Raw genomic sequence first — 11,780 nt, forward strand, 5'->3', positions numbered from 1 at the left:
TGGTTAAAAGGTTCACAACAGGTTGTTTAGTTGCTGCTAAAGGTTCTTGGTTCATAACGTGATCTTCCATCAATTTTGTATTGAGTAGTAAATCGATTGAGAGCAGATTCGGTTTCTTGAATTTCAAAAGGTTTTTCCTTCTGTTTGTAAAGCTTTTCAATCTTTCGTTGAAATCTGGTTTGTATGGGAGGTGGTTTGGGGGTATCCAAGAATGACCAATCTTGCGTTGGCTTTATTTCTATCTGGGGTGGAACGGGGGTGGTGGTATACGGCGTTGGTTCAAGAATGGGTACATCGATATTTTGTATCGGAGCATCCAGCGGTGGAGCGGGGGTGGTATACGGCGTTGGTTCAAGAATGGGTACATCGATATTTTGTATCGGAGCATCCAGCGGATCTAAGACATAGTTTTCTTGAAGAAATTTTATCAGATTGGTTTTGCGGGTGTGTCTCCAATCTCCTTGCAGGCCAGCATTTTTCGCAATGGCTCGTAGACCCTTTACCGTATATTCACTCTTGATTTTTTTAAACGCTCCCATTCAGCGTTCGATGAAAATTTTAGTATTCTTCTCATCTTCTTTTATTATATACAATGTTTTATTTTCTTAAACCCTTTTTTTATTTTCAAAAAAATCAATATCAAATTATTATGAGGATTTCATTTTTTCGTAATATTTTTTTGAAGCCATACAATACTTCTCTCTATTTTTCTGGTAATAAGCCGAACTATATTTTTTACCCTTATTTGTCGGAATTCCCAACTCTTTACATAGACCGACATTGTAACGATTCTGCAATGTTACGGGTTTGTAAAATTTGTTTGGATTTTTTTGACTGAGTTGAACCCACTGGTTGTTGTAAAATACGAACAGACGGTTATTTTCTACTTTCGATTCGAGAGTTATTTCTTTTTCGATATTGTAATGATTTTTGAATGATTCCATTTTTTTATTATATTTATTTTTTAAATATTTTTTCTTAAATGAATAAAATGAAGAGGTTAAAAAAATGTAGGGGGAATTTTTTCCCCTGCATTTTTTTTTTGGATAAATTGAAATGCAGGGGAATTTTTTCCCCTGCATTTTTTTTTTGGATAAGTTGAAATGCAGGGGGAATTTTTTTGTGTAATTTGGATTGGGGTGAATTAAAAATGCAAGGATGTTTTTCTGTGTAATCCTGTGTACACGGCAGTTACACAGGTTTTGTGATTTTACTGTGTATTTGGTGGTTGAGTCGATTTACACGGGTTTTTGTGATTTTATGTGTATTTGATGGCTGGGGGCGATTTTATACGGGAAATGACAGTAAATGAGTCAGAATCGGCAAAAACATACTTGGTAAGAAGTTGTATACTGATGAACATCACGTAACTATAAACTGCTCTTTGTGTTGTACTGACAGTAGAGTGCGACGTTGTTGCTTTATTTTCAATGCAAATCTCTTTTTTGTCATTGTCGTTGCCCGTTCTCGTCGAATCGCATCAGACACGTTAAAGGTTATAATAGGGTTTCTAATATAATCTGGTGTTCTTCTCCATATGTAACTCATAGCGATTAAGCCTAATGTTAAACCTCCTAATAATGAAATAATTCAATACCCATGGCTGAAAGAAATTAAATTACCAAAGTTTTTTTTTGACGACTATGAACTCACACACTTACATTCCTCCTCCTAATTTCAATCCCGTTTATAACAAGTCTTTATAACATATTTTTTTCAAAAATTTCATTTTCCCTGCAGTTGAGCTGTATTTAAATAGACGAGGGGTAAAATTAGAAAAAGGTCAAAAAATCAAACCAGCCAGTAGTGTCTCGTAATATTATAACAATTATGCTCAAAGTAATACAAGATATATATTTGGTGCATACGCACCAATATGAACCTCGCGCCAATCGATCCGCGTTTAACGCATAAGTGACGTATAGGTAACCCTGAAAATAGGGAACCAAATTTTATGATTTTTTTTTCTTATAACTATAAAACTATTAGGTGTTCAACCCCCAGGTTTGTTTTATTGTAATCCTGATTTTTTTCTCATTCATTTGACACCACCTCGGGAGTAATACTAGACACCATTGACCCACCAAACTCTTTGACCAACCATGATACTCCTTGACCTACCCCGACGCCCCTTGTCCCACCATGACACCCATTCACCTATCATAATACTCATTGGCCCATCCTGACATCCCATGACACCCCTTGACCCATCCGTCTTTCCCTTGACGCACTCCCCTTGTCCCAACGTGACACCCTTGACCGACCACGACACCCTTTGACCCTCCCGAAACCCCTCATTGCTTAAGGACATGCAGACCTATCAGCCATGTAAATGTCTATAAGGCCACATCTGCCAAGTTAAGTCTGCACCTGTGCTGTCTTCAATTCAGAGCAGTTGGTTGCCTCACGTTCCATGAGCGGCCACAAAACATGAGATGGTGAAATCAATGCAAAATAGGGAAGGTGAGATTGAACCACTCAAGCGCATCAAAGTTATTGCATGGTTAATTCCAGACCGTCAACTGGAAGACTTTGTCACACAGTGCAGACTACCAGAGAACTGTAAAAGTTTTTGATTTGTCAAAACCAATTTGAAGAAACTTACTTTCTTGCTGACAACTGACTTTTTTGAAGCTTGATGTTGTTGTGATGATCCAACAGCTGTTCCAAAATATTAGAGAACTTGGGTATATCGGCTGACTTTATGCTTTATGGATCACGATCTAGAAATGTTGACGTGCCACCGTCACCACCAGCCTTGATGACTTTCTTGAGGGGATAGAAATCGTTAAAAAATTAAGATGACAAAGAACAGGAATGGCAGGGGTTCAACCGGCATATTACACACGATGCAGTTCCTGCTGCAAGCTATATCTGAGCATCGACGCCAGTTTCGTGATAGCAGAAAGTCAAACATGTAATGTTAAAACATGTTAATTAGCAGCAACTTAATATTTTATGAATACTCACAGCACAAACTACCATTTTTGGTTGAATTTAAAACAACAATGGAAGTGAATACAATACATCTTTTGTTGTATGTATGTTAAACTAGTTGCTGTTAATGCAACTACCATTCCACATCACTGATTGAGAAAAGAAAGTTCCTAGACAAAGGAGAAACTGTCACTTGGTTTTATACATATATTACTGACGAATTACGAGCAGAGTCATCATCTGGTAGGAATGTCCGCAAGCTACAATCAAATCATGAGGAGGGTGACACACGCAATAATCTGCATGCACTTGATCATGTGCGCAAGAAAATTGTTATTACCGGACAATAATCATTTGTAAAGATATGGCAATATGGATGGCATGTGAATGATTTTTCCATGACCATGGACTACCCTATTGACCAAAGGGTAACAACTCTCTAGTCCCGAGTCCGAAGGCTCCATGTTCACTAGTCCTAACACGTAATTTACCATTCGTTAGTTCAAATTCTGAAAAAAGGTTCGCTATTCCGAATATCGGGTTGTCTAGTTCGAATAATAAATAAGGTTCTCTAAATTTATGCGTGTGTCACCCTCCTCATGATTTGATTGTAGCTCGCGGACATATAGGGAGTCACAATCTTTGCAAGGGATGCTGTACACAACACCAGATTTCTTTTCTTGTTCAGTTTTATCCTTTGGGGGAGACGAGAGATCTAAGTAGGGTATTCTGAGGTTTGAAAGTGGTGCTTTATTGTTTTATTTTAGTTACTGGCAACATTTTATGTACATTTAATTAATATTAAAAGTAATTCGTGCTTTGATTTGATACATTAAATATATCAATTGCATCAAATTCTGTGTATATTATACAAGATTGACCCCATGACCTTTGACCTTCATAATTAGCATATTCGGGTAATTTAAGCTTTTGAGCTATACTAAGAAACATTTTAAGCATAGTTGTCATCTTTTACCAAGTAGGCCTACTACTGGCAGGACTATTATAGTTCCATAATTCTACCACTGGTCTAAAATGTCGAATGTCGAATTTTGTTCAATTAGGTTGTGGGAGTTCCTGATAAACGGACCTTGGAAGAAGTGTGCGCCTGCATCAGGTAAAGAACACGTTTAAAGAAATATTTGGTAAATCGTGTTTATTATACATCGTACATGTAAACTGCTCAAATAAAGAAAGTCCGCAGTCATGTAACCCGCCCTACACCAAAACCTGATCTTGTTATGAAAATTTGATTGATACAGTTGTGTGCAGAATCTTGTTAGCTCTAATTTGATAGCAAATTTGATACCAAACACTCAAAAGTGACAAAGACTGATACCAGTTTATGGCATTTGGTGCATTTTCAAAAGTTGCAAATCAAAACGATAACGCGGTCGAAATTGCTTAGCGTGGCAATGTGGTCAAGCTTGCTTGCCCACGATGAACCCATGTCGACTATCCCAAGTGCGCGCTTTATTCAATTGTTAATTTGAAACGCATGGATTGCTACAGTGCTTTACTCATGAATACTAGGGCACGATGCGATCGATATGACCTAGCGGTTGTTTCGGGCTTTGTCAATGGTCGCGCTGTGCCATTCACCTCTACAGCTCCGCGTGGTCCATTTTAAATTTGCAACTTTTGAAAATGCACCAAATTTCATATACTGGTCTCAATCTCTCTGAATTTAGAGTTTTTGGTGGCAAATTTGGTATCAAGTTGGAGCTAACAAGATTCTGCACACGACTTTATCAATTAAATGTTCATAACACAATCAGGGTTTGGTGTAGGACGGGTTACATGACTGCGGACTTTCTTTATTTGAGCAGTTTATTTGAATCGATGAAAATCCATGATTATTTACTTTGTTCCCGTTTATTTTGGATACAACATTTCTAATCAACTTAATACTCAAGCCTATAGATATGATAGATATCAATAATAAATGTTCATGTTATAATTTGTTGTTTGTATTGTTTTTGTTTCATCTTTTTCAAAGACTTCATCCTTCTGCCAAAGTTACCTCAGATGAGTTGAAGGAATTTTGCAGAGGCAAGGTGGGTCAGAGTATATTTATAATAATTATATATATAATATACCAAAACAAAATAAAAACTGGTAAGGTGCGCATGCTTTGAATCTCCTGATTTTAGAATAGAGCATGATGTTTAAAGATGGTAATCATTATTTTTTAATGTAATCATCTTCTTGTATTAGGTATTCGATTTTGTTGTTCCAAAGTACATTCTCTTCGTGGAGGATGCCTTTCCAACAACGGAGACGGGCAAAGTAAGTAAATTATTAGACTCTTTATACTCAACGTATAGATGAATTCGTTGTCGAAGTGATGTAATAATCGGATTAACTACCATAGCAATAGGGTAAAACAATTTTTGAATATATCGCACTTCACTAGTACCTCTACATTGAACCGTGATCACTCGCACCTGTAAGATAAGTATCTTTGAAAAGAGCGGTAATATATTCAATCTATGATTGCAGACATACACAGGTGATGAGTGCAACGTGCTTGTAGTGCAGCGCGATGAGATTTAATAATTGTTTTACCCTATTGCTATGGTAGTTAATCCGATTATTACATCACTTCGTTAAACTTTGTTTAAATGGTTGCTTCGTGGGAAGACAAGTGTGATTGTTCAAAGCTGATAATTGGCTGGAACAAAGAAATTGAACTTGATAGTGTTACGAGTCGTACTTGACTCAAGGCCAAAATCACCTTTTACCCGAACTCACACGAATGCACAACACAAATACACTGTTTGATTATGCTAACAAAATCTAAGTCTTTAATTGAAAGCACGTTATTATTGGTACAATATATGACAACAAATGCACATACACAATAATCAAATATAATCACTCTTTATCTATTTAGTACTTAGCCAGCATTCTTCTTCTTGGTGATCATAAAGTTCTTGCAATGTTCTGGAGGACTGATGTAATATATCCTTATTCACTTGTCCTGCCAAAATCAGCTAAGTCCATTGTACACTTGCATTTATAAATCCTTGCGTATAAAATCCTCATACGAAAATGGTGTTACTTTCTCCCAAGTACTAAACTCCTTGCGTCGTTCTCCAAACACATTTATAACTCCTTGCGCAGTTCTCCAAATATTAAAGTCCTTGCGCCGTTCTCCAATACTAAACTCCTTGCGCAGTTCTCCAAATCACTTTACTCCTTGCGCCGTTCTCCAATACTAAACTCCTTGCGCTGCTTTCTCCAAACATGGTGCTATTTCCACCTTTCACATAATATCTTCAGGAAGCAGGACTGCGATGCAGTTGTCCCCACTTATTTTGACAGTTGCGTTGAATCAAAACACCAGACTTCAGCAAGTCGACAGAAGAATATATATTCCTTTCTTGGAAGAAGTACGTTCTTTGACGTATTCTAGATCTTCTCCGACAACACTGGCAAATAGTAGTATTTGACTACATAAAATATTTCTGGTTTGCAATTTCCTTTCTTTGAAGGAATTGGACTTTAAGCATATTAGCTAGCTAGCCCAGATCAACACTATAAACTGTGACAATAATTGTGTTTACATTTTCTTATATATCAAGCAATGGGAAATCCCAAGTATTAATAGCCAAATGTGATCTTGGAAATTCCCAAGCCTTAATTATAACATTAACCTTTCACATGACATCATTTCCTGAGGGGAATCCCCTGACATCACTTCACCTTACAATCTCTAGGGGTATTCCCATATGATCCAAAATTAGAAATGATTCAATTTGTTTTTGATCAAGTTGATGCAAGAAAGGGGAATCCCTAAAATGTCTCATAAAATAGATTTTAATTGTACACAGAGATAAATCATCAAATTAAATTACTCAGGGCACATCACAATAGCTCTTGTTTGCATCACGATCGCAGCCGACCATAATTAAGTAAAGTATATTTTATATAGACCGGTTAGACCCTCAACTGGAACACAGTCATTTGACTAAAAATGATTATTATCTATTTGTCCGTTTTTTTCCAGTTTGACAGAACGAAGATTGCTGAACAAGCCAAAACAATACTTGGATTACAGGACTCTCTGTGAATAAAATGTATCTAAAAAGGATATTTTGTCAAGAGAAATGTATCGATGGGTATATATAAACACTAGATTAATGATAATAATTATAAAACTGAATGCTTTATGTGGCTCACCTCAATTTCAGAAGTGACATCAGTACTTTTTCAAGGTTGTGCCCACAGTTCGATACTGCTCATAGCCCAATACGCATATGTCACTATTGGACTTGAGGCGAACCACAATACAGGGCATTGTTTATCATTGCACTGAAATAATTATATTACGGGCAAGAAAGCATTGCACAGTATCAAGCTCCTTCTGACATTGCAGGAATGCAGTCATTAGGTGGAGAATTATACGTGACAGAAACAATTGAATGAGTTTTGAAGTAAGTGTCATTTTAAAACTTATTGAATCATAAGAGAAATAATTCATTAGGAAACGAATTTGGAGAAAACCTTCTGTTAATAAAATACTATGCTGGGCCACCATCCTGGGTGGCTCACGCTCCAGTAATTTCAGATGATTGAGCTCAGTATTACATCAAAGAATGTCTTCCAATTCATGAAAACAAATAGATAATCAGCTTATCGGATTAAAAGCTTAGAGGGATGGTCTTGCTGCTCAGCGAGTGTTTGTAATTTTAATAAGGTTTTCTCCAAATTCATTCTCTAATGTATTGAAAATTGTAAAATCATAAAATAGTTGTATTGACACACATTATTTATTATTAGACTTACAAAATTGAGGTTAAGAAAACAAGTGTTGAATGTGTTGGTTTAGTATTCTGATTTATTAGATGGAACAATTACAATATAATATTATAATAATGAATAGTAATGATAAATAACACTTAGATGATACTTTGGTCTGGACACAATGGAAACAACTCTATTATAAGTGGTCGGATTTTTTGTGGAATCTTGGAGTACATAAGACACACCAAATTACATTATGAATACGAGGAATACCCCTCAAATATCAAATATTAATATTTGGATTGTTTTGAAATTCGCGATATAATACAATTTTTATGTCAAATTATTAAAACTCGGTATTATTGATATTTAACAGTCCTCGAAGTAAATTGTATAAATCTAATGATATTTACTTTAAGTGCATGTAGCTGTGATGAAAAGCCATCCATCACATGATTTTGCCCCCAAACACCTAAACATTTTAGGTCTTTGGGAAAAATGTATATCTTCAATACGAACGGTCACAATTTTCATATGATGGACGGCTTTTCCGTAGCATTCAACCTCAGTTACAGTTATGACCATTTGATCCAGAACAATTCTAGAAACACTACATCTTCTAGAAACACCACCAGTGTTGCTAGATCAAATCATCACTCATGACTAGGAAACCAGACAAGTAGGTTTCGAAACGTAAAGTCTCCATAAAATGTGAGTACTTTGTATATGGATTATGTTTTATAGAACGTCGCTACAAATTTTTAAGCAGCAGTTGTATCAAAAGGATAAAATCACTAGGGAGGAAAAGTGGGTTCACCACACATACACATGACCAAAACGGGGAACATAAACCTGTATGGGTATAGGCTGGAGCATCTTGCATCTCAATCTTGCATCTTGATCTAAAGGGATGGCATTAAGGTAGACTATTCCGTAGTCCACTTGCCCATTTTGCATACTCTGGCTAGTGGCTGTTGCATTTAAGCATAAAACTCTGATTTGTATTAATTTGTGTGCAAATGATAGATTTTCACATCTGATCTTTTCAGTCACCGTACTCCCTCTGTTTGTTAGCTTCCCAAGTGGAATATTTTACTCGGGTTTAAGTTCGCCAATAAACTGGTATATTCCAAAATCAGAGTTATTCAGTATTAAAGTGAGCCATTATGCAAGATCATGTTGCATTTAATAGCATGAGTATACTTTACTTTTACTGTCACTAATTATATAAACTCTTGATGACCATGTTGCTATTAATTATAATACACATGATCAGTATAATTTTGAGTTCCAACAGGATGCGTTCATCATGATTAATAATAACATATTTTTATTTAAATCAAAATTCGACTATGGCATAGTCTAGGATCAAGGTGTAATACCCATGATGTGGCAGAGATTGGCTGTTTAGTTAACAGACTGGATGCTGACGTCCGGTCTCTTAACCCTGACCCCCTAAGGGCTTTTGCTGGCCAGCGAAACCGTTCCTATATATCACTTAGGGCGATTGCGTCATCACACCACGTGGGATGCACGCACGAACAGCGCATAATCAAGTAGTATTTTGTAGTATACAGGCGGGTTAGGGTTTAAGATAGTGGTAACCTAACCCTAACCCCCTAAGGGCTTTTTGGCGACGGGAAGGGAAACCCGAGACCCCTCGCATGCCAAGCACTCGGTCGGCGACACTTTGCCACGGGTCTTGGGCTTCGCTGGCCAGCGAAACCGTGCCTATATCACTTAGGCTAGGGCGATTGCGTCATCACACCACGTGGGATGCATGCACGAACAGCGTAATATCAAGTAGTATTTTGTAGTATACAGGCGGGTTAGGGTTAATTCAGAGGATGATTTAAGGAAGCCCCATCATGCACTGCAAACGTGTTATCACCAGAGTTTCAACTGCCACTTTACTTTTCAAATCCCATTGAATTCTGTGCAAAAGACGTTGTTTAAGAATTGTGCGTGTGTCATTATTAGTTGGTCGATTTCAGATCTAAAGTGATGTATGCATGAAGGATAATTTACACCTTCTGTAGGTGTAACATAAAATGTGAAATCGACCAGCATTGTGAATGCGTTTTTATTGTAAATATATCAGTCCAAATTCAAATTTAACCATGGCCGTCAATGCAATGTGCGTGTTCACTCACACAGCTGTGCTAACCGCAAGTCAACACAGTGGCGTGGTGGGAAGTGCTTAAATCATCCTCTGGGGTTAATTTAACCAATCGTGTGTCTCTGATGGCCATTTCTTCTTTGTCTTGTACGCCTTTATCCAAACGAGCCGTCGCGCTATTTTAGTTTACCATTTACTAGTGAATTGTTCATTTCTTCTTGCTAACGTCAAAACTTATTACTACTCCTATATTGATTTCACCATTTTCTAAATACCGGCTGACTTCAACAGCATAAGAAAATAGTAAAAAATGTGGATCCATGAAACCATATCGTAAGCAGAATATCTCGGGAGTTCACCATTTAAAATAAAATAGAATGATTTGAGAAAGTACAATTTTTTTCTTTGGCGTCATATTTTGTTAGTTACTTGGTTTTATTGTGTAGGCCTCTTTGGTAATTCTATGTTCATAAAAAACAAACCCTGCAAAGAAATGATACAGATCACCTTTTTCACTTTGAACTTTGCCCTGAACTTGAAACGAGGCGAATTGTACTGGATTTCATGGGTGAGATGGGATTCTATGGAGCGGAAAATGTTCGTATTAGTCATGATTGTGTGTAGGTGTGTGCAGTGGCGTACCGTGGCCGCTCCTATCCCGGGGGCTGAAGAAAATTCAATTTTGCCGCCCCTTCTTCAACAGCCCGAAAAGGTTGACCCAACTTTTTTTTCAGTGGTTTGAAAAAGTGCAAAAAAAAAAAAAGCAACACATTTTGATGTATAGTACCATTTTTTCAAAATTTTTTATACTTTTTCAATTTTTTCCGCACTTTTTTCTTTGCTAATTCGTTTTGCCGCCCCATTAGTTTTTACCGCCCCTGTGTTTGCCGCCCCTTCTTCTTCCGCCACCCCTTCGTTTTTGCCGCCCCAGCTTTACCCCCGGAGGCTGGCGCCACAAAGCCCCCACCCCCCAAAAAAAATACGCGCATGGTGTGTGCGACATTGGCAACCAAACGAAAAAAAGGAACATCAATAATTAATATTTCTACAAGTTTTCTTGGGTCGTAAAGCAGGTAAATTATTTATTCAGTGATATTGATCTCCAAAATGTGCGATATTTTAGTCATTATGAGACATGGCGTCAAATACGTAAATGTATAAATTAGCCTACCGTCACACTTTACAAAAGTGTAACGTTATTGATACACCTTTGCATATAGAAGTTATCTTCTGAAGTGCGAGAAGCGCGAGGAAATTTGGCATGTTAATTCCGTGTTGCCAGTTTTGCATAATCAGTGCGCCCATTCTTGGACCCAGTATAGTAGGGCCTAATAGGTCAAACTTCCGAACAACCTAAGGGGCTGTGCAATAATTATGAGCCCTGGGGGAGGGTAAAATTGGGCGGCAAGCGATTTTTGGCACACATTCATGGAACTCCTTTGAAATAAAACGCGCTAAAAAGGCTTAGGAAAACGGTACGGAAACGCTTAGGCCTAAATATGCAAATTTTTATACTCGCTGCGCTCGCAACATGTATCAAGACCATTTAAGGTTTGTAAATTGGGATACCAAAAGTTTGGCATGTGCAAGGGGGTCAAAGCATTTTTGGCGGCCCGAGAGTGGGGACAGCGATATTTGGCGGGCCGAGAGGGGGGAAATCGATTTTTTGCGGGCCGAGAAGGGGGCAATTAAGCGATTTTTGACGAGCCGTTTGGAAATTTTATTTTAATTATTGCACAGCCCCTAATGGGATTAAATTTTACAGTTTTTACCGTGCCTCTCTCGAGTCTCTCCCCTTTTGGTGCTATCGCCAGGCATGCCGCATCAGACATTAGGGGTATTTTTAGATAACGAAACGCGATTGAAATTTAATTTAAAATTGGTTTTTTGAAACAGGTTGAGACTAACTTTTAAGCTACGGGGACCTGAACAGCGCCACCCTTATTTTCAGCTTGCACATATGCCTCCTTAAGGC

At 37.6% G+C, this 11,780-nt stretch overlaps 1 protein-coding gene across 1 annotated transcript in view; it reads left to right on the forward strand.

Moving 5' to 3' along the window:
* Nucleotides 1-8,035, forward strand: part of LOC140149804 (medium-chain acyl-CoA ligase ACSF2, mitochondrial-like) — a 56,767-nt gene extending 48,732 nt beyond the window's left edge. Inside the window, exons 16-19 of the mRNA XM_072171844.1 lie at nucleotides 4,002-4,054; nucleotides 4,937-4,994; nucleotides 5,155-5,226; nucleotides 6,950-8,035. Of these exons, the coding sequence (XP_072027945.1) occupies nucleotides 4,002-4,054; nucleotides 4,937-4,994; nucleotides 5,155-5,226; nucleotides 6,950-7,012 (246 nt within the window). The 3' untranslated portion in view covers nucleotides 7,013-8,035. The remainder of the gene's footprint in view (nucleotides 1-4,001; nucleotides 4,055-4,936; nucleotides 4,995-5,154; nucleotides 5,227-6,949) is intronic.
* The last annotated feature ends 3,745 nt before the right edge of the window (nucleotides 8,036-11,780 follow it).

This window comes from Amphiura filiformis, chromosome 4 (assembly GCF_039555335.1).
Source record: "Amphiura filiformis chromosome 4, Afil_fr2py, whole genome shotgun sequence".
In the NCBI taxonomy this organism is placed as follows: domain Eukaryota; kingdom Metazoa; phylum Echinodermata; class Ophiuroidea; order Amphilepidida; family Amphiuridae; genus Amphiura; species Amphiura filiformis.